At 42.5% G+C, this 27,972-nt stretch overlaps 1 protein-coding gene across 4 annotated transcripts; it reads right to left on the bottom strand.

The window, feature by feature from the left end:
• Positions 1-16: 16 nt before the first annotated feature.
• chd4a (chromodomain helicase DNA binding protein 4a) lies at positions 17-27,962 on the bottom strand. 4 transcript variants are annotated; one of them, XM_034124874.1, is made up of 41 exons: positions 27,670-27,962; positions 27,008-27,169; positions 23,757-23,866; positions 22,858-23,118; positions 20,660-20,778; positions 20,246-20,511; positions 19,977-20,107; positions 19,730-19,868; positions 18,661-18,830; positions 18,055-18,285; positions 17,678-17,881; positions 17,163-17,377; positions 16,567-16,698; positions 16,370-16,469; positions 15,906-16,097; positions 15,049-15,249; positions 14,816-14,953; positions 14,309-14,430; positions 11,833-12,006; positions 11,576-11,717; positions 11,263-11,394; positions 10,954-11,071; positions 10,295-10,419; positions 9,957-10,049; positions 9,674-9,821; positions 9,397-9,572; positions 8,537-8,726; positions 7,623-7,712; positions 7,399-7,490; positions 7,136-7,269; positions 6,570-6,714; positions 5,937-6,090; positions 5,705-5,829; positions 5,338-5,614; positions 4,815-4,883; positions 4,424-4,636; positions 4,230-4,338; positions 3,974-4,106; positions 3,664-3,859; positions 2,943-3,136; positions 17-473 (listed from the first exon to the last, which is right to left on the bottom strand). In XM_034124874.1, the coding sequence occupies exons 2-41, from the start codon at positions 27,066-27,068 to the stop codon at positions 321-323; spliced, it is 6,174 nt and encodes a 2,057-aa protein (XP_033980765.1). In that variant the 5' UTR covers positions 27,069-27,169; positions 27,670-27,962; the 3' UTR covers positions 17-320. The 4 variants fall into 4 exon arrangements, with proteins under 4 accessions (XP_033980765.1, XP_033980768.1, XP_033980766.1 ...); XM_034124877.1 differs by having other exon boundaries at positions 18,661-18,827; XM_034124875.1 differs by having other exon boundaries at positions 27,776-27,954.
• Between the last annotated feature and the right edge of the window lie 10 nt (positions 27,963-27,972).

Below are 27,972 nucleotides of genomic sequence, written 5' to 3'. Positions count from 1 at the left end.
ACTGACCACAAACAAATTCTTTATAACATTTTTTTATTTAGGTCCCAAAAAACCATCATAATAACATTATATCAATAATATTAATACAGAAATTGAAAAAAGAGGAAAAAAATAAAATAGCTTTTCTGTCCACAGTCTCAACGTTGGGGAAGGGATTCGATCCTCCAGAAAAACTCTGTTTAAAGTCTGTTTAGGGGGGGAACGTGAACTGGGCGTGGCTTCAAGCTTGAGCGCGCTGTCCGTCAGTCTGCTGTGCACCAATCAGGAATGTCGAGGTGAGGCAGGGGGTTGGTTTTCGAGGTAAAGCGCCGATTTTCAGTCTACTGCTGTGACTGCTGTTGCTGCTGCGACATCTGCTGCTGCGACATCTGCTGCTGCGACTGCTGCTGCGACATCTGCTGCTGCGACTGCTGCTGCTGCGACTGCTGCGACATCTGCTGCTGCGGCATCTGCTGCTGCGGCATCTGCGACATCTGGAAGAGGAAAACAAGAAGAAGAATGTCACTTTTATGAATCATTGGATATTAAAAAAAGGGAATAGTTCTACATTTTGGGAAATGCGGTCATGATCGTTGCGGTAGGTATAAAAATGAGGGCTGTCAAGTTAACGCATTTTTTTTTTTAACCGCCACTAATTATTTTAACGTGCGATTAACGCATGAGTATTTGTCCTCGGCCCGCCCCGTAGTTTCAGAGCCCAAAGGCTTGACGTTGTTGTTGTTAGTTGGATGGTGGGAGATTCTAGCGAGAGATATGGATATCTGTTTTAAACAGCAAGCCAAGCACACAGCTGATGCTGACAGACCCGCTCCTGCCGCTCGCTTGAGGCAGACCACGCTTGAAAGTTTGCCGGGGAGACGCCTGGACAACAACAGCGATAGCTAAATGGGTGGCTGCAGCTTAACATTGTGGAGGACGAGGGACTGCGTTAGATAATTCGGATCGCATCCAACGTGTCGACTGCACATCACAGCGCATTATTTTGACCCTAGGTGGGAACTTCAGTCTCATGCTTTGACTGTTATGAAGACAGAGGAGCGGCATTTCGCCAACAACTGTAAACAGGCTTGTCTGTTTGAGCAACTGGCTCAGTGCAAAGAAGTAGACAGGGTTGTTGGGAGAGAGTGTAATGGCGCATTTCCACTACAGCGCGGAGCTCGCTTTAAGCGTGCCGTGTCGTGCCGTGCCCGTTTTTGGTTGCGCTTCCACTAGGCCTAGTCACGGCCCGGCCCGGGGCCACTTTTTCACCTCTTTTCTGGCCCGACAAAATTGTGGTTCTATCGGGGCCAACAAACAGGGCTGAGTCGGGCTGAGTATGCTAAACTAGAGAGAGGAGCGCTGGCAAGGGGGCTACAACTACAACAAGATGGACATATTTGACCGTGATTTAATTGTAATACACGTTTCAAAATGATGCCGAAGTAACAACATACTGATACCGGTTAGTAAAAACCATGAATTAATGCTTTGTCAAGTCTGCAGACAGACGGCAGGCGAAAAACCTTTTAAAATGCGTGTTTTCTAGATGGAGATTGGCTAAGCTAACGCAGTATATGCTCCGACCGTCCACACTCACAACAACGGCCTATACAGACATAAATAAAGCAGCGACTGTATTCACCATGACACAGGCAGTCTGTGGTTTGTACTTGTTTAACTTTTGTCGAGTTTCTGAACATATATAAGGAGCTGTGAGCTCTGAGTGCTAACAGCTAACGGCTGTGTTGTGTTTTCTGGAGTTCTCTGAAGATGACGTCACGGCTCCGCCTACACTGCGTTACTATAGTAACTACCCCAGTTCCTAAACTGTAATGGAAGCGCAGCATGAAGTGAGTCGGCCCTGTTAAGGCCCAACGCGGCCAAGCCGTACCGAGCCGTACCGAGCGTGGCCGAGGCCGACCGTGTAGTGGAAATGCGCCATAAGAGAGAGGTTCCAGGTTGTTGTATTGAAAATATTCAGGAGAATATTTGTCATTGTTCCAATGATAATAAACAAACATTTGCATAAAGCATATTTGTCCACTCATATGTTGATAAAAGTATTAAAAACTTGAAAAATATTCCTCTAAGGTACATTTAGAACAGATAAAAAAATGTGCGATTAATTTGCGATTAACTATGGACATCATGCGATTAAATATTTTAATCGACTGACAGCCCTAATAGAAATACAACACAATAAAATACATGCATACAAAATCTACGTTCAAACAACAGCTCACCTATGTGTGTGCTAACTTTCATTTACCATTTACACAATAAACCTATATATAATCCATGGAGTGCATTCCTCTGCTTTTCACCATTTACACAATAAACCTATATATAATAATCCATGGAGTGCATTCCTCTGCTTTTCACCATTTACACAATAAACCTATATATAATAATCCATGGAGTGCATTCCTCTGCTTTTCATGCTAAGAGATGCTTAGCTCATCTCCCATCGTACAATGTTCTTATCCAACATTTGGCAGGATTGTGAAAAAGTGTTTCTACAAGCAAAGAAAATTCTAAATAATCTATTACAGCTCTTTTTCTGAGGTAGCACTGTTGAGTGCGTTGCTTTTTATTGGCTTAAAAACCCAAAAATATGGAAAAAGTTCCAATATAAATTTAACAACAAATAATTGTCTGTAGACTAACGAAAAATACTAAAGCACAAATTCTAACATTTTTAAATGTGGCATAGTTACAATAATAAAAACCAACATGTCGTTCATTTAAACATCCTCTCAAACTCCTTGTTCTAAATGGTCTCTCATCATGTAAGTAAAAATAACGAAAAGAAAGCAGAATGTGTTTTCAGCTGGTAAAGCTCAACATGTCAGTATGTAAACCTCATGTTGGTTTCCACGGTTGCTACCCGACTGATGAACGTTTTACTGCAGAGTGATCATCAGTCCAGCTGAGATAAAGACCCCGACCCCCCGGCTCTGTACCTGTTGAGTCTGTGTCTGTGTCTGTGACTGTGACTGTGTCTGTGTCTCTGGTCCTCTACTCGCCAGCCGGCTCAGGATATTCCTCTCCGACATCTGGAGTCGCACGGCAACCGGCGGTATCCGGGCGATGGTTGCCGGGAGGCGGGTGACATCCGCCTTCATGTCGCTCAGCAGCTCCTCCAACTGCTTCAGCACTGAGAGGGGGGGGAGATAAGAAATTATAGACACTGCACGGTTTGTTTGATCAATCAGATTTATGATTGCTTATTTTAGTTCTGTTTATTTTATGCAACATTTTTAATTATAAAATAGTTTAATTTCCTTCCATTGCAATAGATTCTATCTCTAACATTTCCTGTGGCACTCTAATTGTCTACATGCTTTTTCACCACCTTATCGTCAAACTAACTTTTGCAATTTATTAAAGTTGAGTTATTTTCAATATAAAAATTCTTAAAGATAAGAGAAATGCGTCTTTCAAAAAAAGAACATTGAAAACTTGTACAAAAGGAGCAGCAGCATAATTAACCAACAGTCAGAAGTAAGAGTAATTCACTCGTTTGAGCATTATAATGTTCAAAGAAAACCAAAGAAAAGTAAAAAAGCTCTTAAAACCTGAGGTATAGGATGTGACTTTTTGTAGAAATAAACCTGAAACTTTATCAAACTGGCCAACAAATGAGTTCCACTTGATCTGCTTTTGCATGACTTCCTGTCTCACCTTTGTGCAGGACGGCGTTGGCCGGCTTGTTCCCGGACATGGACTCCTTGCTGAGATGCTGGTGGGACTCGGCCAGACACTCCACCTCACTGAAGCGGGTGTTGAGGGCCATGGAGGGGTGGGAGGGGTCCTCGGACATGTTGAGGTAGGCGGCGCGACGCAGCTGCTCCTCGATCACCAGCGCCTGCTCCAACAGCTGGAGGGAGAGAGCAGAGAGGCTTTTAGAGTTCTCCGATAATGAAGAAGGTCATTTTAGATGAACTCTTCCCTCATCAGTGTTTTCCTTCAATTCATAAAAACGTGAACCTACCTTGAACCTCCTGGCGAGGAACTTGTTCTTTATTTCCAGGAAGTTTCCTCGGTTCATCTCTCCCTTGAAAGGTTCGTTGAGGATGGCGAACTTCACGTCGTTCTGGATGTCCTGCCAGCGGGCATAACCATGTCTTGGGGGGGCGCGGTCAAGGGCAACCACCACATGCTTTCATCTCAAAACAACAATTCTCAATTTACAACACCCGCCTTTTATAATCACATCTCAGAGCCAATCACAGGTAGGAAAAGGATACTGTATGATGCCAGCCAGCAGCCAGTAGTCATGACGACGGTGCCAGATCTCATTGGTTTTCTTGGTAACGGTGGCAGCGCGCTCCTCGTTCTGCCACAGAGAGTGGAGCTCTGCGAGAGGAAAAAGGGCGATTAGGAAATGTGAACTTTGATTTAGTTTCAGTGTGTGTGATTCTCTACGTGTGTTTATGTGTACCGGTGAATCCTCCGTCAGCGATGTTGAACATGAATCTGGTCTTGGCCTTCTTCTTCTCCTCGCTGGCGGCAGCGGCCACCACAGCGGCGGCGGCGGTGGCAGCACTGATGGCGGGTGTGATGGCAGTGGAGGCGCTCTCCTTGCTGCCGTCTCCGTTCTGCAGCTTGGTCGCCTCCTCCGGCTTCTGAGGCTCCTTCTCCTCCTTCAGGTCCACTGCAGGAGAGGGAACACGGTTAATGAGGGGGGGTGAAGCAGGGAGGGGGTAGAGCAGATAGCTGAGGCCTACTGACAAGGACCTGATATACCTGAGATCTGATAAGGTATTTTCATTTTACTTTGTTTTGTGAGAAATATATATATATATATATATATACAAAAAGGGGTTCATTACCTTTCTTATCATCTGCAGGAGCGGTGTCCATCTTCTCTTCTTTCTTCTCTTCGTCTTTCTTTTCTTCTGCTGCAAAAAAAAAGACGAAAACATGAGAAAAATGAGAAAAAGCCATAACAACAGTACCAACATTTAAAATCAATACAAAGTAAAATATTTAAATGATAATGTATGTTATTATTTAGGTTAAGTTAAACGATGCAGGAAATGCATTGTAAATATTGATTGGTTGAAGTCCGTGACATTTTCTCCATACTTTTCAATTATTGCCACAAGTTCTTTGACCTGGTTGTGTTTTCTATTTTAAATAATATTTTACTTCAGGTCTTCGCATATATTCTTTCATTCATTATTCATCCTTTGTTTGACACATCTGTGTTTCTGTAGAGTTTGTTTGTGTCTATAAGCAAGTTATGTTTTTATTCTGTAACGACAGAATATCTGCGCTGGACGCCTTTAGAAAGATGAGAAACTTGTGATGAGAAATAGTTAAAGAACGTTAGAGTGGGAGGAAGAGTTTTACCTTTGACCTCAGCGTCCTCAGGTTTGACCTCTGACCCCTCCGCCTTGGCCTCGGCAGGCGATTTGGTTTCCTCTCCTTCCTCTGGACTCTTCTCCTCGCTCTCTCCCTCCTTCTCTTTCTCCTTCTCTCCTTCCTTCTCCTTTTCTCCCTCCTTCTCCTTAACGCTCTCCGTTTCTCCGTTGCTCGGTTTGTCCGTCTCCATCGGCTCCTCCCCGTTCTTCTTAGCCTCCGGCTCGGCTGATGGAGTTTTCTCGTCGTCGTCCGGGATGGAGATCACCTGGAGGGAGCACGGAGGGGATTTGATGAAACATCTCGAAAAAATAAATGCGGTTGAATGTCACGTCACTCAAATGAATGTCGTTTTTACCTCGTTGCTGCTCTTTGCCGACTCTTTGCCGTTCTTCTCCACCTCGCCCTCTTTCTTAACCTCCTTCTCCGTGTCCTTGTCTGCATCCTTCACTGCCTCCTCGTTCTTTGAAGAGGATTCGTCAACTACACACAGACAGACCGACAGTTATTCATTATGTTGATTCTAATCCAACATCCCCCAGGTAAGTTAGTAGAGTGTGTGTTGTGCAGTGAGTGGAAGTGTGTGTTACCTGGAGCAGGTGTGTTGGGCTGCGTGTCGGCGGGGGTGCCGGTGGACGGGGTTTTCCCCGGGGAGTCGGGCTGAGCTGCAGCCTTCTTGCTTTCCTCCAGCTCGGCCATCCAGGGCATCGACCACTGACCATTTACATGCTCAAACTCCTGGACCTGGAACCACGAAGCACACAGACGTCAGGAGCGCTCAAAGGACTCATGACCAACATTGAAGACGTCTATTAGGACAGCAGCATTTTGTGCCATTTCACAAAACTGCTTTATTAATGTCTCTAATTGTTTTTGATCAATCAAAACACAATTTTATAAAATGTCAGAAAACATTAAAAAAAAAATTATCTTTAATTTGCCATTTCTTGTTTTTATTCTTGTTCCTATAATTTCCTTAATGGGTAATAAAGAAGGGCAATCACAGGACTAAAAACAAAAACCCAACTTACTCAAATTACAAAGATATAGGGCAAATGTATTGAGCTGAAACAATGATCAATGTTGCCTAGTCGCAAACATTTTGATAAACGTTTTACTCGGATGAACAAAGATGATTTTAGGGGCTTTGTTTAGTCTGTTACCGTGTTTTCTCTCATTTGCTTTAATAACAAATAAAAGAAAGTAAAGGCTGCGGTCGTTACCTTCTTGCGAATGAGTGACATAACGCCGATTCGGGTGAGGACGTGTTGCCGTGACAACCCTTCTCTGGGGACACCGTCTGCGAAGGTCTCGGCTCCGTCGGCTCCGGGCTCACACAGGTGACGCATAAACAGAGAGACGTACGCCCTGAGAGGAAGGCGGAGGAGAAGGGGTTAATGACGAACCCAATATATTGAGGGATTTAAAATATGCAGAGGATAAAAAGGCTGTTGCGTGTAATACCAGTGGTGTAAAAAACAATTATAAAGCAGGTCATAGTTTAAAGGATATCTGCAGGCTACAAATATTTCATAAGATATATGATTTTACACATAAAGTTCGGTCTAAACAACAAAAGTTCAACAAATAAAAGTAAATCCAGTTAAATTTGTTATCGTAAAATAAGTATGGAAGTTTGAAACGTGTATTGAATTATGATCCACATTTTTCCAAATAAATACTAACTTGCATATTGTAACATTTTAGTTGTATGTCTTTAAAGTCTTAAATACCTCATATTTAGAGTTGGGGGTTCATATTTTGTTAAGGAAATGTTTTGGTTTCTTACTTGAACTCTTTCTCAGATTTCCCTCGCAGGTCTCGGACCAGCCACTGGGTGGTGAATGCGTCTTGGGGAGGCATCCCATAACGCATCACTGCGTTCAGGAAGGCCTTCCTCTGCCGAGAGTTGAAACCCAACACCTGGGAAACAGCAGGAAGGGAAAGGCTTTATTTAGAGACACAGAATGATGCAACACTTTCTGAACTGTGGCTGTCTGATGCAGTTGTTGTGTAAGAGAAGAAAAACATATAATCCCGGGGGATGCTCACCTCGATGTTGCCTCCCACCCTGGCCAGCAGGGGGGGCAGCGGCTTGTCTCTGTCATTCCTCAGGCCCTTCCTGTTCGGCCTGCGAGAGTTGGCTGCAGAGAGGAAACAGATGTGATTAACATAGAGATAATGACAGATATATTTCTTTATACATCAATATGTGATACACCTTGTGGAGAAAACTTAACATTTAGACGGCATATTGTTCTGTTAACAGTTTTTACCTTCTGTTCGCTCATCAAAGTCTTCGTCTCCCTCCTCAGATGCCACAGAGTAATCTGATTGGCCGTCAGACTGGTCATCCTGCCAATCAGCTGCAAGAGAAAAACAACAAGACAGTCCAATAAGACTTCAATGAAACCATTTTGTAAAAGTTCTTAAAAAGGATCTGGAAACATGCATGACTTAAACCCTTAGGTAGGCAGGGCGGCAAATTGCATTAATTATCATCATTTTGTTACTGGGTAAAATAATCACACCCAAGACTGAATATGGTTAATAAAGGGGGAAAGAGATAAAACTACTGTTGTTGATTTTAGTTTCTTGTATAACACTGTCTTTCCTGCTGTTGCACATGGACACAAAGAGCTGCTGTGTGTCTTAAATGGGCATATTCCTCACTGAGTGTGTGTGGGCGGGACCGGCATTTTACTCCTAAACAAGCTAAGATCATGGCAGTTCTGTGCAGTGCATTATGGGTAATGTAGTCTCTTGATTCAAGAGGCGACACCCATCCAGCTACATCTGGGACATACAGTAAAGCATTTTCAAGTTATGCAAATACAGGCTGGTACTGTACTTCAAGCCTTTTGAGTACAACATGTGTTTGTATGACAGATTATAGAAGATGTCAGGTGCATAAAGTACCTGGCCAAATTGTTCTTGTTTTGATAAGGGTTCAATATATTATAATAGAATGTGTCCTATCTTGAGTATTGTTTTAGCAACAGTATACATTTATTTGTGCAACCCAGTAGTTAAAAAGAGGGTTTAGAGGAAAAGCCTGATGGGTGAATATCTGGAAGGGCGGATGTTATTTGCACTTGTACATTGGTAAGTCACACGTTAAAACAAAGTTGGCAGAATGAACTTAAACCAACTTGAATGCTAGTAGTAAGAAAAGAGCTCCCATATTTACCTCTGCTCTTGCCTCGGTCTTCCTGGGAACCGTCGTTGTAATTGACCTGTTTGCGGATACGTTTGCCTTTGCCCAGGTTGCGGGCCAGGTCCTCCTGCTGCTGCTCGTAGTGGTGACGCAGCAGCTTCTCCCAGTAGTCCGGATCCACGCTCTCCTCCTGCTTGATGACCTCTCGCTGCACCTCCTCCTCCTGAGCAAAAGGAGAAAAAGATGGAAACGGTTGGGAAGGGTGAAGACGAAAGTAACAGCTGAGATAAAGCTATGTTTCCCAAGTTCCTGTTGGCATCTGTGATGTCAATCTTTCTGTATATAGGAGGCTAATTTCAGAAGCTAATTCAGTCTGCTATGTTCAAATCAAAAGGTGGTTTGTACTGCTAGCTGAAGACGAAAGGTAACATTATTTGTGTTGAATAAAAACATTTTTACTGAACAGTTTTTAGTATTTCTCAAACGACAGTGACCTCATAAGTAACAGCTTCAAGTTATACAATACATTAAAATCTTCCCAGTTACATAAATAAAATGAATATGCATGGACTAGCTGCCATTGTTTTATCAGAAGCTTGCCAACTTCAAAATGATGCCCAAAAGGACTGTAAAACTGGAATTGTGAGAGACTTTTTAAACAAATAACAGAATACTGCTAAGCCAAACTTTGATTTGGTGTAGCAATATTTTTCTTTGGTAAAGATACCTTCTTGGCATCGTTTCAGAATTTACTTTGAGAAGAATCTCATTTGTTATATGAATGGTTACTATATATTTCCACCTCCAAGCCTGATCCCTATACTAAGCAACGTCAGATTTCTGCTGTAGTAAATCAGGACTCCCGAGTACATCTTCGCTCCGCGGGCACTCACCTCCTCCTCCTCGTCTTTGACCACATACTGAGCCACCTTGAAGGAGCTCAGGTACTCGTTCATGCTGGCCAGCTCCGTGTCGTCGGTGGCGTCCTGGTTCCTGTCCAGCAGACGGTCGATGGCCCTGTCGTCGTAGTGGATGACGCTGCTGTCTTCCTCCTTGTTCTTGTTTTCTCCTGCACAAAAAAAACACAGTTACAAAAAACACCTGACTTTTAAACCCCTTCATGCACCAACACATATGACCTCCGCATATCTGCATTGTTTCAACCCTCACCTAAAGTGCCATATAACTCGTCCTTGAAGAGCATTTCTGTTCCAAACTTGAGGATGTCGTCCAGTTCCTGCTTGGACATGGAGCCCGTCTTGGATCCGAGACCGGGTCGGACCACTAGATGAGTCAGCATCATCTTTTTCTTGGCAACCTGTACAGAGGATGGTGAGAAGAAAATGAAGCCAGATCTCGGCAACTATTCAGCAAAACTTGCCAATCAGTGGTTGACATTTAAAAAAAAAAAAGAACATTGTCAGGTTTCTGTGTGTTGCTCCGTCCTGCTCACCTGAGTAATCCTCTCCTCCACCGAGGCCTTGGTGACGAAGCGGTAGATCATCACCTTCCTGTTCTGACCGATACGATGAGCTCTGCTGAAGGCCTGGACAGAGGGAGAGTTTTCATTAACACTTAAAATAAGATCTTCACAAAATGAGCTTGATTAACAAGTGTGCCCGGAACTTTAGAGTAAATAGGAAAAATAGTTATTACTGTCAAACGATACAAACAGTACCAATAGGACAATAAATATCTAGATTTCTCTAGAGGTTCACAAAAAACGTCTTCCCTAAGCTTCACCTTATTATCAATAAAAACGAGTAGGAATAGAGGAAGTAGCCGCTGTACCTGGATGTCGTTGTGGGGGTTCCAGTCGGAGTCGTAGATGACGACGGTGTCGGCCGTGGCCAGGTTGATACCCAGACCCCCGGCCCTTGTTGACAACAGGAAGGCAAACTGCGGAGCGCCAGGGGCTGAAGGGAAAAAAATATATATATAAGTTGACACAAATTCTGTAAGAATGTTTAAACTAGAACGTTCCATTTAAGTGATTGGGAACTTTTATAACAAGTAAAGCGTAAATTAAAGGGGCTCTATTATGCTTTTTGGAGTTTTCCCTTCCCTGTAGTGTGTTAGGGTTTTGTGCATCTAAATGGTCTGCAAAGGCTAAAATCCCAAAGTTCCCTCCAGAGGGAGTTTCTCTCCCACACACTCCTCTCCCCCCCTGCCTGAAAGCCCTCCGTTGTAGTCTACTTGTAGTTTACTTCCGTAACATAGTGACACTACTATGTACCACTCGCACTTCTATTGGCTAGCGCTCCAACACTTTGTACATAATATGCTAAGGGCCGGGACATCTCTAAGCAGTTGCCCAATCACAACAGAGCCAGCTAACTACTCGGAGCAGACTGGGCTCTGCTGAGCAGCTGAACTCTCCTTTTAAAATGATAAAGGATTCTTTTACAAAATCAAACAACTAAAGGTGGAGTTCTTGTCCCCGTTCTCACCGTTGAAGCGATCAATAGCTTCCTGTCTCATCCCGCCAGTGATCCCTCCATCAATCCTCTCGTACTTGTAGCTCTCGTTCTCTAGGAAGTCTTCGAGCAAGTCCAACATCTTAGTCATCTGCAGCAAAACACAGAGGAGAACGTTTGTTGGGAACAGCTGGTGAGATCTCTGGCTTTTAAAGAACTAGTTGCATTTCCTATTGGGAATTATAAACATGTACTTGTTTGTAGTGCAGGCAGAGTCTGCAACACAAGTGTTTCCACTAATTGACCATCTTTGTTTTCTGAGTCAGTCCTTAGAAGTGTTACCTGAGAAAAGATGAGCACTCTGTGTCCTCCATCATACAGCTTCCTCATCATCTTCTGCAGCAACGTCAGTTTCCCAGCAGCCTTTGTGAGAGCGTTGCCATCGTACATCCCGTTGGGAATCTTTGCAGCTTCCTGTTGGAGTGAGCAATCAAACATTAAGTAAGCAAAGGTTAACTTTTCTAAAAGACAGGTTTCCTAAAACAACAATCCATCACAATTAAATCTCCATGGAGAATTGTAACACATGCTTTCAATCCATTGAATCTAAAGTGTCATGATTTGGCACTTAATAGAAACATTATTAGGCTCTTACAATTGCAGCAGCGGGGAAGAGGTAGGGGTGGTTGCAGCATTTCTTGAGGTCCATGACGACGTTGAGCAGAGAAACCTGGTTTCCTCCTCCTTTGCAGTTCAGAGCCTCAAAGTTTTTCGTCAGGATAAATTTGTAGTATTTTCTGTAGATAAACACAGACAATGTATACTCTCCTTTTAAATATATACTCCCTTATTTGTACAACTCTGGATCATTCAGAAAGAACATCGACATTTTGAAAATAAAAGGCGACTCACTTCTGCAGAGGGCTGAGCTCCACTCGGACGATGAGCTCCGTCTTGGAGGGCATGTGTTTGAAGACGTCGGCCTTCAGCCTCCTGAGCATGTGAGGACCCAGCATGTCGTGCAGCTTCTTGATCTGGTCTTCCTTTGCGATGTCGGCAAACTCCTCCAGGAAGATCTCCAGTTTACTGCAAACAGACAGGTGATATAACTACACTGATACAACATAATAAGGCAATAAGGCAACATCATCTGCACTCTTTTATTTTACTCTATTCTCCTCGGTTTCATTTTATGTTTTTTTAATTGTCCTATATATATATATATATATATATATATATATATATATATATATATATATATATACACACACACACACACACACCATGTTGCATTGTTTGAGGAGCTCGGGACCTAAGATGTTCATTGCCATAACTACACTGTAGCTACTGTGCATATGACAACACAGCCTTTGAATCTTGAATATAACACGGATGACAGCAAATGCACCTCAGTTGCGAAGTTGTTGTGCATAATTTGCCATACCTCTGTTCATTTATTTAACTTTGATTTAAACGTTTTCCTAAAAACCTCAAATTTGCTTGAGGTACAGCTGACAACATAACAATCTGAAAGGTCAGGAGAAGGTAAAACAATCTTAAAGATTAAGATCCTATGCACCTCTGAAGCACACCAGAGGCCTGTACTACGAAGCTGGTTCAACTTAACCTGGATATGTTGTTGTTAGCCGGTTGGCCCAATCCAAAACATACGCGCTCTGGCTAAACTGTACTACGACGCTGGATATCAAGTGGATCGCTCAAGCCGCCGTGTCCTATCTAGTTAGGTGCGCGTTCACATGAAAGGGGTGGTATTTGGAGCACTCGACCAATCTCAAACACGGACAAGCGTACTGACAGCGCAGCGTCATACTTCCTGAATGAAAAGTGAACTTTAATATTAGTCAAATATGAAGAAGTTAAACTTTAAACATCCATGTCTTAAACACTTTATCCAGAATAAAAGCCACATAGCTGCACCTGCAAGGTGAATACAGCTGGTAAAAGAAAAAGTGTTTGAATGCGTACATTAACAGGTTTATGAAATCACTGCCCCGTCCAAGACACGAGTGGATCTGACTTTAATTACATTTGACTCGAGTGTTTCGTCAATTTAATGTGTTGCTTAAAATAACACTTCTGCATACAGTATGTGACACTGAGTGTTGCACGGCCAGATACGGCTCAAGAAGCTGACTCAAATAAGGAAATATATGATACATTATGATGTGATATGATATGAATGATAATGGGACACATCGACGTCTGCACTCACAGTGCCGCGGACTGTACTTAATGTTACTCTGATCCGGTTACTTATGTTGTGGCAGATATTTAAGTAAGCTTTCTTAACGCTAATGTTATAATAGTCAGATTGCTCTGAAGATGGGAAGGGATATTCTATTAATTTTCACGTTCACACAGTCAGTTGATTTTGGCCGGTCGTCTTTCCTGCAACGGCAGTTTTTCTGTATTTCCTTTCTCCTCCTGTCATATGAATTGATCGCTTTAAACTCCGCACACGGAGCTCTGATTGGTCAGCAGGCAGTGCTTTCACTGAGTTGATCTCTTAGCCTGCCACCTAACCTGCTCCGGAGCAGGTTTGCCGCTCAGCATAAGTTACCATGGAAATCTAGCCTGCTAAAAAGAGAACCAGCGTCGTAGGACCGGAAAGCCCGAGATTTCCCTGAATTTAGCCGGCTAAGCGAAAATCCAGCTTCGTAGTACAGGCCTCTGGAAAGTCACAGTCAGTCACATTTGTTATGGTTTTGTAGTTTCATGTGGGAAAAAGTTACAAAGCTGTCTAAATCAAAGCTAAACCTTGACCAACTTCACCACTGAGACTTATGTTGTAGTTTTACACCTGAAGGAAAAAACCATAAAGAAATACTATAAAGAAATATATTCAGGGTTCATACACTTTTTCACCAATGATTTTCAATGACTTTTCCACGACTTCTCCACGACCTTAACCTAATTTTCCTTGACCAAAAAAATTACTCTTTCTCAGCGGTACCACTGAAAATGGTTTATTTTAACATGGAACAGGAAAATAAGGTCTGCATATGAAACATGTTGTACCTATCTAAAACAAATCAAATAGGCTTATTAGCTTCTACAGGCTAAAGCAACTAAAAATCTCTCACCAGCAAAATACCTCGTCAGTTAAATGCCATTTTACGTTTCATTACTATACGATACAGTATTTATTATCATTATAGTATTACTATTTCGGCGATTAGATAAAATATAAATTATATTTGATGCAACTTTAGTTACATTTCCATGACTTTTCCCAAACTTTGGGAAAAATATTGTTTTCCATAACTTTTCCAGGGCCTGGAATTAGCATTTTGAATTTCCATGACTTTTCCAGGTTTGTAATGACCGTAAGAACCCTGTATATTATTAAACAGAGTCTAGGACCTACCTGAATCTCAACGGTGTGAGGAAGTTGAGCAGGTGGAAAAGCTCCTCCAGGTTGTTCTGCAGAGGCGTTCCAGTCAGCAGCAGCTTGTGCTGCAGAGGGTAGTTGTTCAACACCCGGAAAAACTACACCAGGAAAAATAAAAGAACAACATGTAAGCAACCGTTATCAGCTTCAGTTCAACAATAGTAGCAGCCGTCTGCATAGGCCTCGAGATTGTATAACTCCAGCGATTCACAAGAAAGAAATTGCACAACTTTCAAATTTCTGGCAGGTTATAGGTTCAGCTTTTACTTGATTATAATAAAAGGATATTTTTTTTATGCAGAATAATGTAAATGACTGTAAAAAGAAACTATGTTTAATGTAAAGGAACAAATGAAACCATTCATAACTTTGTATCTTGCGCGGCATTAATTGCAGCGCCTGAACTCTCTATTCTGTCATTAAGGGACTGCTTTGTAAAAAATGTGTCCGAACATTCTACTAAGTGATCCGGTGTGTCCGTACCTTGGACTGGTTGTTTTTCAGTCTGTGGGCCTCGTCCACCACCAGGCAGGCCCAGTCGATGGAGCCCAGGATGGCCATGTCGATGGTGATCAGCTCGTAGGAGGTCAGGAGGATGTGGAACTTGACCGACGAGTCTTTCTTTAGGAGGTAATTAACACAAAAACATGTTAATAAATATGTATGTGAATTAAATGCATTTCTTTTAAAAGAGTTCCTATATCCGAGTCTCTTACCCTCATCCTGGAGGCTTTCTTTCCTCCTCGGATGGCGTTGTCCTCGAAGGAGAACTCGTTTTCTCTGATGACGGCTCGGCTGTCTTTGTCACCGACGTACGTCACCACGTACATGTCGGGGGCCCACATTTCAAACTCTCTCTCCCAGTTGATGATGGTGGATAGTGGGGCGCCGACCAGGAACGGCCCCTTAGAGTGGCCCTGCAGGAGAAAAGAGGAGGTCAAGTCAACTCCATCATTTCAAAATTATAGAGACTAACTCTTGTGTTTCAAACTAAAAACTTTAATTAAGAGAGCAGAATGTTATGAATGAAAGAAAATTAAAAAAAAGTATGCTTTGCTAAAAATCACAAAAACAGGTTTATAGAACCAAACAGACAGATTACATCATACAAATATCTGTGGTTTCAAATGAAATCAAATTAAGTTTGAAACTGCCCAAAATGTCTTGCTGCTCGGACAGGAAGTGTCTTCTGGCCTCCAACCTTTAGATGGCAGCAGCCGCAAACATGATCAGTGTCAGTGACTGTTTTCCATTTGAGATCGAACTTAATGTCGTCAGATTTCACCTGACTTAGACAAAATGGCTGGATGGCTCCTGGCCAATAGGAGGACAGCTACCTATTGACAGCTCTACACAGGGAGGCTCAGACAAGACTCAGAAGCCAAAAATGCAATAAAAAGCCAAAATGTATTATTTTAAACTAAATATGAAACAGATATCATGAAGATAATGAAGAGCACAACCGTTAGAGTCAAAGCTACATTTAAATGAATGTGCTGAGCCCATGTTTCCAACAAAGCGGTTGATAAGAATTATCTCCAAAGCATTTCACCAGTATCTCACTGCCACCCACCTCTTTGTATAGCGAGGAGAGGAAGACAGCGGTTTGCACCGTCTTTCCCAACCCCATCTCATCGGCCAGGATGGTGTCGGTGCCCTGAGCCCAGGAGAAGCGCAGCCAGTTGAGACCCTCCAGCTGGTAGGGGTGCAGCGTCCCCCCCGTGACGTCCAGGTAATCAGGCTGTCGGTCAAACTTAATGGTCGGCTGGGAACAGAGAGAAGAGATAGGACGGATTAGCGACCAAAGATCAGCCACAAGGAAGCAGAGCTTTAAAAAACTACTTTTTTTTAATTAAAAATGGTAATATTGATTTCATGGAATAACAATTAGGCACGGTTTTAGACCATTTTGTATTTTGACTGAAATGTATTTGTCAAATGAGACTAATTTAACTACAAACAGTGTTCATATTTATAATTATTTTCTAGCACCTACTGTATGTGAGTCCTAATAAAAAGGCAGTTAAAATGACTTACATCCACAACAGGGTTCTCTGGAGGTCTTTCGGGCCGCTTCACTCTTCCTTTCACCTTGATCTTCTTCCCGGGTTTCCCCTCATCTCCCATCACCATCTCTCTGAAACAAACATTAGTTGGTAAAGCACTGTGTGGGTTTGGTGTAATCATGTTTAGTGCTTCAGTTTAAAAGGTGATGATCTGCGTCTGTATCTTACCTGTGGTTCCAGTACCGCACCTTGAAGATGTCAAACTCCGGGACGTCCATGTCGTCGGCCTCCCAGGTGGCCTGGTCGTACGCCAGCTCTCTCCACTTGATCAGGTAGTGGACGTTATTCTTCCTGTCCAAACTGGGAAAAACAAAAAGAAAACATTCCAATTAAAGTTTTTTCCCAGGTTTGGCATGACGGCAATATCTAAAATATATATTGAAAGTCGGGATATAATAACTCATAAAGCAATGGCTTGTTGAGTGAAACAAAATGTTGAAAGCTGTGGTAAAAAGTTGTTTATGTCACTGATCAAAGATGGGTATCATGGAAAACTGGTCACTGGTGGTAAAGGCTGTTGTAAATTGTAGCTCAAATGAATGAAATGAAATGAAAGAGGCACAGAGAAATGTGATTAAGTCTTGCATTCTCCTAACAAGAACATGTGTATATGTATTAAAAAAAAGTTACTGTGCCGATTAATTATAGATAAGAACTCCTATCTTTTTGGCTGATAGAAATCCTAAAGCTGTTTGATTCTTACTGGATTATTAGTCAACTCTAAATTGAACAAAAACTCTCCTTGTCTGTAACAATGTGTTTACCTGTGGTTGATGATGCGGTGGATCATCAGCCACTCCATCTTGATTCCAAAGCGGAGGTATTTCTCCTCCAGCTCTGCGTACATGGGGTTCTTGCTCTTCCTCTTAACACTTGTTTCGGCGGCCTCCTCGCCTTCCCCAAAGTCGATGGGCGGCGGATCATCCATGTCATTCTTCCGCTGGTAGTTTCTGAACATCACCTGACAGTAAATCTCAAGCTAGAGGGGAAATAAAGGGAAACAGGTTAGTGAAGAATATCATGCATACGAAACATGGATAATACCAGGGTATCCACACTTTATAAACAGCTTGTTCAAGGACTTTTCAAGGGTTTTCCAGGCCCATTTCCCTTTCATTTAATGATCCAACACAACATCGTTTGAGACACAGATAGAGGGTACTTTTAAACACTGAGAAATCTATAATGAGAACCAGCAGACCTTACAGAAACTCAAATTCAAGACCTATCGATATTACTATTTCCCTCTGTTTAAGGTGTGTTTGTGTATTCCACACACCTGGAGCTCTGTGACCCAGGAGCAGTGCCAGTACGACAAGTTGGACCACTTGGCAAAGAACTCCCTATCAGGCCGCCCTGCCAGTGGCGAGGGATCGGGGGCATCTGGCGCGAGGTCATGGGGTCGAGGGACTGGTGTTGGAGGAGGAGGTTCGCCCCACCGCCATGTCAGGATCTTCTGAACCTTCCCCTTGATGGCCGGACACTGGAAGGGAAAAAAGAGAAATAAATATATTATAGTGTCATCTCTTTTAAATCTCAGTTCAGATTCAGACACCGAATCAATGAATGAGCATTGTTTCAAGCTGCCATACCCCTATAGATCAAACGCTATATCAATCATCCCTTTTGACCCCTGATTGGCTGATGGCGACTCACCGTGCATCGGGGGCAGATCCACTCTCCGTTGGGGATCTCCGGGAGTGGCGGGTTGAGGCAGTGGATGTGGTATGACGAGGGGCACGAGTCGCAGCAGAGCAGCTCTCCACCGTCTTTACACACTCTGCAGAACTCCATGTGGTGGTCGTCCTCCTCCATCTCGGGCTCGGCGATTTCCTCCTCGACTTCGGAAACCTCTTCTCTGGCCTCCCACTGGATGCCCTCCTTCTCCTGGAATGAAAGGGTGTATAAATAAATTGATTTCAACTGAAGACAAAAAAGGTGTTACAGGATCGGTCATTTCAACGCTTCTCGATGTGTGCCTAGTGGTGCAATGCATTCTGGTCGCAATGCAGAGGTTTTAAATTGGCCACTCTTCATTTGCAATTAGATGAAGTTTAGGCTGCTTTTTGTAGATCACGGTTGTCCAGTTTAACTCTCTATTTGTGTCTCATAAAGAGGAAAAACGTTTCTAAATGAGGCGCCATAACAATCCGGCTTGAAATCTGGGTGCAGAGAGCCAACATTTTGAGGTATTCCAAAGAGATTTGGATTAAAAGCATCAGTAATGTGGTTAAAACCTAAGAGTCCAAGTATGTTGCTTACACAGTGTGGGCAGCTCCACGTGCCCTCGGGGGCTTTCTCCATGTCGGGGTCCAGGCAGACCATGTGGTACGCTCGGGGGCAGGTGTCACACAGGATGATCTCTCCGCCCTGCTGGCAAACCTCACAGTAGTCTTGGTGATCCGTCTCATAGCCGTCCCCTTCCTCTGCTTCTGAAACCAACAGAGAAAAGGTTTTAAACCAAAACACCTCTAAACATTTGGCCTTGACGCACAGAATGTGATATCTGCTCTGATCCAGGATCTGTTGTGTGTCGTTGATGTTGTTTGTGAGAGGGAACCCACACGTGATTCATTTTTCCCCTTTTAAGACACATTTGACTGAAATTCAAGGGTTTTACGATGAAATCTATCTGGGCGGATAGAACTCAATAAATAACTTTATCAGAAGCGATGGGCAATTTTAAAAGATTCATTTGCCAAAGAAACTGTTTCTCAGATTTGGAGGGTTAAATGCTCATGTGACTTTCACATCAAGTCCTCCGAGACTCAACAAAACACCACAGCTAGCGTTAAAAGGATTTTCACACAGAAGCAGCAGCAGCATCTCGTGGGGACTTGATGACCTCTTTAGTTTCAATATGAATTCCTGTGACGTTGTCTTAGCTGCTATAGAGGATGCGTCAGTAAGCAGCAACCTAGAACAAGATGTCGTCCTTCTAAATATACTTATCACTCAGCTGACTCATTCACAGTGACTAATGTGTGTGTGTGTGTGTGTGTGTGTGTGTGGGACACTTCCTCCAGTTGTTGTGCGTCCCACAGGCCTTTAATGGTTTAACTTGAACGCAGTCATTACTATCCACCACTACGTGTTAACCTGCAATCTGTAGGCTCTTGCTGCAGCTGCAACAGGTAGAGCTCCGCCGCTGACTCATGAGGTAACGCATGAAACCGTCAGGGTAACGAGTTCAACTCCCACGGGTTATACAAAACTGCATATTCAATTAAACGGTACCAGAGGATGATCCAGAAAAAAACAATAAAGAAGACTACATTTCAAATCAGCGTCCACATCCTCCACGTCTCATCCCCAGAGCATGCACACGTACCTTTCTTTTTCTTGGGTTTGCTCTTGGAAGGCTTCTTTTTGCTGCGGCTGCTGCGGCTGTTGGATCCCTCCGAGACAGAGACACTGTTCGTGCTGCCGTCCTCGAAATCGCTGTCTACTTCAGGCTCATCCTCCTCGCTCTGAAACATGGGAGAAAAACTTCTTGTTGAGAATACAGTTCACTGCATTAATCGCAAAACTGTTTGTTTAGGAAGCAAAAGACAAAGCAAAGTGGAGGTGGAACGTACCGATGAGCGTTTCCGCTTGCTGTTGAAGCCTCCAAGTTTGATTTTGAGAGGAGCCACTTTCTTGGTCTTGGCACTATTTTTCTTGTCTGCTGCTTTCGCTGTTGGTTTGGACTTTTTGCGGCAGTTAGGGCCTGTCGACACGAAACAGAAAGGCAGAGGTCAGTCACACACAGAGCCGAGGATAACGTAAAGATCCGACTGAAATCCACCAACTGTTCAGAAAATACAGCTCTGTTATATCATTTGACCCCTCCTCGTCCCCACTGTACCTTTGCCTTCCTTTGTCTTGGCCTTGCGTAGAGGCGGTGGGGGGGGCTGCTGAGGCTCTACTGGAGGGGGTGGTGCTACAACGACCGGGGCGGCCTCCGCCACCATGGTCTCGACCGCAGCCGGCACGTTGGCGGTGGCCAGGGCTGCGTTGGCAGCGGCGGCTCCTCTCAGGGGGTTGTTGGTGCTGAACTCACGCCACTTGGCCCCAAGAACCATCATCATCTTGGACACGGCGATCTTAGGGTTCTTGGCTGCGATGAGGGGCCTGGAGGTGAGGGAAACACACATTTAAAATGTAAACAAACATGAATCGACATGAATATTTGGCCAATTTAGCACCACAATAATCCCAAAACTGGTTGAAGAGCAGAAATAAATAAGAAGACTGGAATAAAGTGTATTAGAGTATCTACCTGACGAATTGGCTGAAGGCCTTGTAGTTGGTCAGAGAGCGGTAATCTTCCTCAGTGAAGATGTGGTCGATGTCCTCCATGCCCCAGTCATCAAGGAGCTGGGATGACGTCTTTGGCTCCTACAGGAAACGAACACCAACAATCAGCTACGTTTGTATGATGTTGTACAATTTAAGATTGTACTACTAGGACTAAAGGCTTTTAAATTGACATTGTACGTTTCAAAACTTGCTGTTGCCCAACAAACCAGCAGGTAACATAATGATCATATGCAGGTAAATCACTGAAAACGATTGAACTGAATCAACAAGCCAAGTCTTGCTGTTGTAAAAAAAAAAAAAAACATAATAGGTAGAAGTGTAAAAAAACGGAAAGAAATCCACAATTAGAGACTCTAATAATAGCCTTAGTCTGTGCAACGCTGGTTTCTCACTACCACTTTAAATCAGTAAGTGAGGCATAATCGATACTAATCTAATCAATTGATTCGATGAACAGAGTGTGGAGGAGAACCTGGTCTAGCAGACGAGCCATAACATGTGGGACACTGCATTAGAGAATACATGGTGCCAGGTGTGTTTCTGACCATTATTATTCAAACATCTCATGTGAGAAGCTCTTGCTGGATGAGCACAGCGGTGACTGATCCTGCTCTGACTGAGTGACCAGGAAGAGGGACCAGCTGCTGCTTTTCAGCGTAGATCTCGAGCACAACAGCTGCCATGTATAGGTTTTTAAAAAGCAGTGCTGCGTGCCGTCCTTATGCATCAGAAAAAAACAAACTATCAGAGCTGTAATAATGATGCTTTAATGGCTCTATCAGACTCTACTGAATAGGGTTTAGAATCAGAGATGAGCTAACCAACAAATGCAACAAAAAATCAAATGTAATAAGTCCATTTGATTCATCTGACCCACTTTCTTTTTAAAGACAATGACATCAAACTGCTTGGTGATATAGTTTCTAATCTAGTGACAAAGGCCAGGATTAAATCTTTTCTGTTTTACAGTCCAACATTTTTTATCATATTCACTTTATCTGTCACAAAAGACACAAGTACATGGCTAAATATTTGGGTTATCTAGAAGAGTTGTTTCATTTCCTAGTACTTTTAAGTATTGTAGGCAATTCAACCGATTTCTTGCAGATAACTGCGCCTCTTCAAATCATTCGCATTTATGTTGTCTTCCAGAACTGGCTGCAGAATAGATTGAGGGCGGCTTTAACAATGAATCAAAATGTGTTTATCTAACCAAAAAAAGGGTCAAGAGCGCAGTGCATTGTGGTGCTAGGCGAGGTTGCCATGGTAACAGCATATATGCCTTACAACGCCCACCCCAGACGCACACACCACCCCTTGCATAAGTGTCATTAACTACAAGGCCCCCTATTGGCTCAGAGTACACCAGACACAGCTCTTTGTTTAACAGTCTCTCGTATCGAATCTGCGTTTGTCAAACCGCAACATTACAGGTACGCAGTCAATAGGCGATCATCATGGAGCCAACAAAGGGTTGTTACAGAAGTAATCTTACTAATAAAGACATTTGGTTGTTAGAAATTGGAGTAAACCATTAAACTGAAAAAGGGTCCATGTAGCACCGTTTCCTGTCGTTTCTATATGTGCATTGTTTGGTTGTCACACAGCACACAACAGAACTACCACGCCAGCGGTTTTGCATGTTTTAGCCTATTGACATCAAGTCGCATATGATTTACATCGCTGCAAATCATTTCGTAAATGATGCTGATGTTTTAAGACATTTTATATGCACTTTTTTTATCAGATCAAGGAGAATTTTGGTGTGACTTATATTTTTGATATAATTCTACATCAGTATGCAGGGGGTCGTCACCTTTACCCCACTTGAATGGTTTGCCCAAAACGTGTTCCACCACACTTCTTATACTGTACATATCCCTCTATTGTTCAGCCACGTGACATGATGAGGTTTGGTCAACAATTCTAGACAGGGCAGGCATTACTGGCAATTTAATTGGATTCTATTATGCAAAAATGACTATAACTCATCAGTTCTTTTGGGGTCAGTGAAGACTGTGTGTGGTTATGGCGTAAACGTGGTTTCAGGGGCTTTTTAATCCTTCACTAAGATGTACGTCATCATCAGTGCAGATGTGTGTGTTAGAGACTTCACTTTAACACTACTAATCCCCCTCAAAGCCCACTTTTCCTCACCGAGCTGTCGTCATCATCATCATCATCGTCGTCATCTTCTTCTTCTTCTTCCTCGGGCTCCGGGTCTTTCTTCTTGGAGCTGCTCCTCTCTGCCCCCGAACTGCTCCTCTTCTTTTCTTTGCCGCTGCTGGCTCTCTTTTTCTTTTTGCGTCCTGGAGTGTAGTCACTGCCTTCGCTGTCAGAGCGCAGGATGGCGCTGCCTTCCTCAGCCTCCTCCACTGGGCCCACGTCCATGGCCTCCGGGGAGCTGATCGGGACCTCCTGGAAAAATGAGAGCAAAAGACACAAGTTAGCAAAGACAGAACACAAGGTTTGAGAACAATGGGAACGGGACAAAATATAGGTGATAATACGTTGAAATGTAGAGAAAAGCAAATGTCTTTCGGTTTGTTCATTACATACAAATATTTTCCTATTCTTTTTAGTTTATTTATTTTCTCAAATCATAAAAGTAAAAAAAAACACATGTTACGGAGTTGTGCTATAGATAACGTTTTTCAAAAGTAGGACAACTATCATTTTTATAGTTCATTTTTGAAGAATGGAGGGGGAAAAATGCAAATAAAGAGTGGACTAGAAAGTTTTGAGATGTCCAATAAAATAAAATAAAAATGTGCCATACGAGAGCTTTAGCAGCATCAAGTATTTGACAATCATAACTACTTTTAGCAAATTTGAATGTGTTGTTTTGCCTATATCAAAGTCCGCAGACAGTTCTGCTTTCAATTGTGTGTGAAGCTTAAATTCAGGTGTTATGGTGTTTTGGTAAGAGTTGTTTATTCCTAGTTTATGTTGAAGACATCACCTTGGATATAGGATTAAAAAGTTGTAATATTCTTTCTAATATTTCATACTTGTAGCTACAGTAATTTACCCCACACAGTAATGTCCACGCTTACCTCTCTGCGTGAGCGCCTCTTACTGCCCTTGCTCTCTTTGCTCTTCTTTGCCTTCTTCTTCTTCTTCACCTTCGGAGTCTCATTCTCCGAGATCTCCTCCTCCTCATCGTCTGCAAATCACACAAGATATTTGATGGTTTTAGATAAAGAGCAGAGTCATGTTGTACTGTATTTGGGCCGTGTGATAAAATTACAGAAAATAGAGCTGTTAAAACACTGCATATCCTGCCGTTAAAAAAGAAGAGTCAGTTTGTCAAGTTATCAGCCGGTAAACAACTTCCTGTCATTGAGCAGCTTTTTCAGTGCTACTCATATTTAAAAGAAATGTAAGTATACTTTACTTTTAAATGTGTGTCTTTTCCGTTTAGTTTAAGTTCTCAGGCTGAGAACAATTGAATTGCTGTTTATTAATAACAAGTAATATCTTTGTAGCGATATTCAACATCATGGCATGCAGCTTTAGTAGTATTGTTTCCATCATAGCTCAAACCTGAGGATTTTCCACCTAAGATTAACTGTCATCACTGAATATGAAACAGATTGATTAATGGTGCCTATTCATGTTTGAATTATCACTACTAACAGGATGCCACATTTTCACTTTTGCAGTGGCCAACTAGCTGGTTTTCAACACAAGTCAGGGAACAAAGTCTGGTTTTAAACCATCATTTAGCCCCATTTCCACCCATACCAGGCTGCAACCACATTCACTTGGTGTCAAATGACACATAAGTGCTCCATGATTACATGGCTAGAATGAAAACTGGCATGAGATCCAGGGACCAAGACTAGTAGAGGAAAGCTAGTGGTTTGGGTTAGTACTCCATTTTATAAGTTGCCCTTAGGGAGAAGATTCAAATCAGTTTTGCTCTAGTGGTTAAAACTGTAATTTACAACTGATGAGTCATAATTTACCACACCCTCCTGCAGGGCCTTATGACAGTGGGATACATGTCCAGTGTTCAGCAAGGCCGCAGTGGCTCCAAAGAGAAGTGCACTTAGGCCCCATTAATGTAATCAACTACAGTAAAAAGTAAATGGCAAGCAGCCATTAAGATGCACCTGGTGAGGAGGACACTTAAATGTGATGAGCATTTCGGGTCATATAAAAGGAGAACAAGCTGTATGTGAGCATGTGGGTGAACAACTGAAAATCCCAGCAGAGAAAACATATTTTTTTCCTACTTGATATTATGAGAAGTCAGTGTTTGTATGAAAACCAGTGCCTAGTAATCTTAAGGGCCCTTTCACACCTACATTGTTTGATCCGGACTTTCAGATTTCAGTTTGATCCGGACCAACATGAGATTCAAAGCCAGATAGACGTTATTGCTGGCTGTCATCATGTTTTAAGAGTATAGAAGCCCCTTTGTGGAGCAGCTCAGTGTGTAAAGATTGTGTAGAAGAGCATTTCATCTCCTAAACAAAGAAGGTAAAGTAACCGTGTTTGTACGTGTACATACGAGAGGATGGGAAAGCCCATCTCCAAACCACTCCATTGCAAGTTTAGGGACATTCAGCTCACATAGGTGGTGATGACAGGAAATAGATACGTCACGTATAGCACTTTAGTTTTCTTGCATAATTGCAATGTGAAACCAAAACTAAATAGATAAAAAGTGTAAACGCCCCATCCCTAAAATGATCTTAATCAACAGATTACAGTGGGTTTAAGAACCGGAAAAGAGGCCCTGAGCTATAGACTAAAGACGTGGACTCGAAACGTACACAAAAACCATATGTATAGCTTAAAAAGGACTTATAAATGATTTTCTATTTTATCATAACTTGTTTCTGTAATTCAAATCAGGATATTACATTTTGACACTTTTCCCCCCATTAAATATCAATACAATAATTAAATTGGACTGCGGGACTGTGATGGACATTATTTATCAGTCAATATAGAGACCACATTATTAATTATAAATCAAAGATAGTGACAGCTTTGCCTGTGACTAGGATTTGTTTCAAGCCAAACTTCTGCCTAAGACAATAAGCATTTTAGTGGTTGAATGTAACTAAGTACATTTACTCAACTCTGATATTAGACAACAAAGAAGTACTTGTAGTTTACCTTTATAATTCTGCATTTCAGAAGGAAAATATTGCTTATTTTCTTTCTTTCTTTTTAAATCAACTACTTAATTTGACAAAGGCGGTTCCTTTGCAGAGCTCAAATATATAGTGTAAATACAAATACAAATCTTTATCTTCTAACATTTTGGGACCATGATGGAAATTAAGGCTTACAATTTAACATGCTATTATTTGGATGTTTGTTTCAGTATCTTGTATGATACTTGTATGCTGTGCTGTGTACGGAGAGTGTTGTTTTAATTGCCAGTGCCATATACACATTTCCATTTTATGAACAATAAAGTATTCTGAATCTGATAATGAATAAATGAACCAATCAATCAAATTGACTGTTCAGAGGAACAATAACCTGCCTTGATATCCAAAAATGTAGACGATTTAGCACATCCTTGTTGAGGCTTCAGTCTCTTTTTGCACACTGTTTTGTTTATGCAGCATCGCTTGACATATTTAATGAAGGTTTGTTGTCTGTGACAAGCGTTTAAAATGTTCGAGTAGATTGTAGCTATTAAAGCTAACGTGCGGGACTACTTGTTCTCAACGCTTCCACCGTGTACGCCGCGCGTGCTCGTCGGTATTATACAAACTGTAAACAATGCGATCTTACACCACATCAGTTTACTAGCTTTTTAGAAGATATAACAGCCAGAAACGATTAATAGTATGTTTTACTATAATGTATTATTTGTACTTTTTCCACACACACACACACACTCAAACAGAGTGTGCCGGCCATGAGGAGGGGAACGCAGCAGAACGTCATCCGCAGCTTCAGCGCTAACTGGCTGCTGCCTCCATCTTGTCATCGACACGTAAATAACACCGGTAGCAGGCTAACGCTAGGCCCCGGGAACATGCCGGTGAGTCGGTGTGACTTGACGATAATGCAGCTTTCAGACACATTGGATATGGATGGTATTGGGGTAACAGCTATTTTTGTTGAAGTTTTAAAGCTAAACAGCTGAATAGCCGCGGGAAAAGTGTGTTTGCTAAGGTTGCCGCTAACATTAGCTACCCGGTAGTTAGCAGCATTGACTAGCAGAGCTAACGATACATGATTGATATGAATGCAAGGAACCCACATCTGCTCGTGCTAACATACAACCAATGTGAACATTAGCAATTTAAGCTAACAAATGAGCTTGTCTTACCGTGCATTAACCGGTCCTTGGGGGCTCCATAATCATCTCTGTCATCCTCGCTTCCAGACATAGCGGACAGCAGAAAACTTTCTATTTAGTTAGCTAAGAGTTTAGCTAACTAAATAAAGTTTTTTATTGGTAGGATAATCCAGAGTTCTGACCCAGTCTTGACTATGTCCCAGGTCGTGTTGTGTTAGTGAGTTGAGGGCAGTCGGCCAGGATTCGACAAGGGAAATAAGAACAAAAAGAGAAAACGGAAGTGAATAATTGGTACCAAAAAAGCATTCAATACACAGCACCGGATAAAAGCAACACAGACACTCACTGCATGGACTTTTCCAGACAATACATGCAAGTTTATCAAGCTACCAAGTAGGACAGCTCACAAAGATGATCACCCTCACTCACTCACTCCATCTCTGCTGACATGCCATCTTGCCACAATCGTTAGTTTCCGTGCCATTAGCATGCGTGCTAGCCGAGCTTGACCGGCGGCCAGTTTCAGATTTGAGACAAACTAAAAGAAACCCAAGCACTCACACTCTTTTACATCCAATTTTAAAATATATCGGTTTAGCAACTACCAGAGAACGCGGCTATCTCACACACACCATCCTACCCTTTCTCAAGTAACATTTTCAAACAATAAAACCAAAAACTGAGATACTCACAACTTGATTCACACAGCTTCCAAAAACAGTAACTCCAGGCTCACTTTGTCTATCAATCAATACTTGGAAGCTTTTTATGTTAAGGTAACGGTAAGGTTATACATACAATTTAAATATATTTCCGTGTTTTTTGTAGGCAGCGTGTGCGCACGACGCCGTCTCCTCTTTCTCTCCCTCGCACACTACACACACCCCGCGCGCGCGCACACACACACAAAGAGATCAGGGGGCAGGCATCCCATAATATTCCCCCCCCTTCCGCACACACATACACGCACTTCATTCACCCCTCCCCCACTCTGC

The sequence above is a fragment of the Trematomus bernacchii genome, unplaced genomic scaffold (genome assembly GCF_902827165.1).
Source record: "Trematomus bernacchii unplaced genomic scaffold, fTreBer1.1, whole genome shotgun sequence".
NCBI lineage: Eukaryota > Metazoa > Chordata > Actinopteri > Perciformes > Nototheniidae > Trematomus > Trematomus bernacchii.
The sequence above is the reverse complement of the archived record's forward strand: the minus strand, read 5'-3'. Positions and strand labels throughout refer to the sequence as shown.

Excerpts from the sequence above, each read along its gene's own strand:
- chd4a (XM_034124874.1), bottom strand. The coding sequence starts at position 27,068 with ATGTCTGGAAGCGAGGATGACAGAGATGATTATGGAGCCCCCAAGGAC. Across the intron at positions 11,718-11,832 it reads GAGCTCAGCCCTCTGCAGAA|AAAATACTACAAATTTATCC; the intron begins GTGAGTCGCCTT and ends GTTTATCTACAG. Across the intron at positions 6,715-7,135 it reads AAATCTGAGAAAGAGTTCAA|GGCGTACGTCTCTCTGTTTA; the intron begins GTAAGAAACCAA and ends CCTTCCTCTCAG.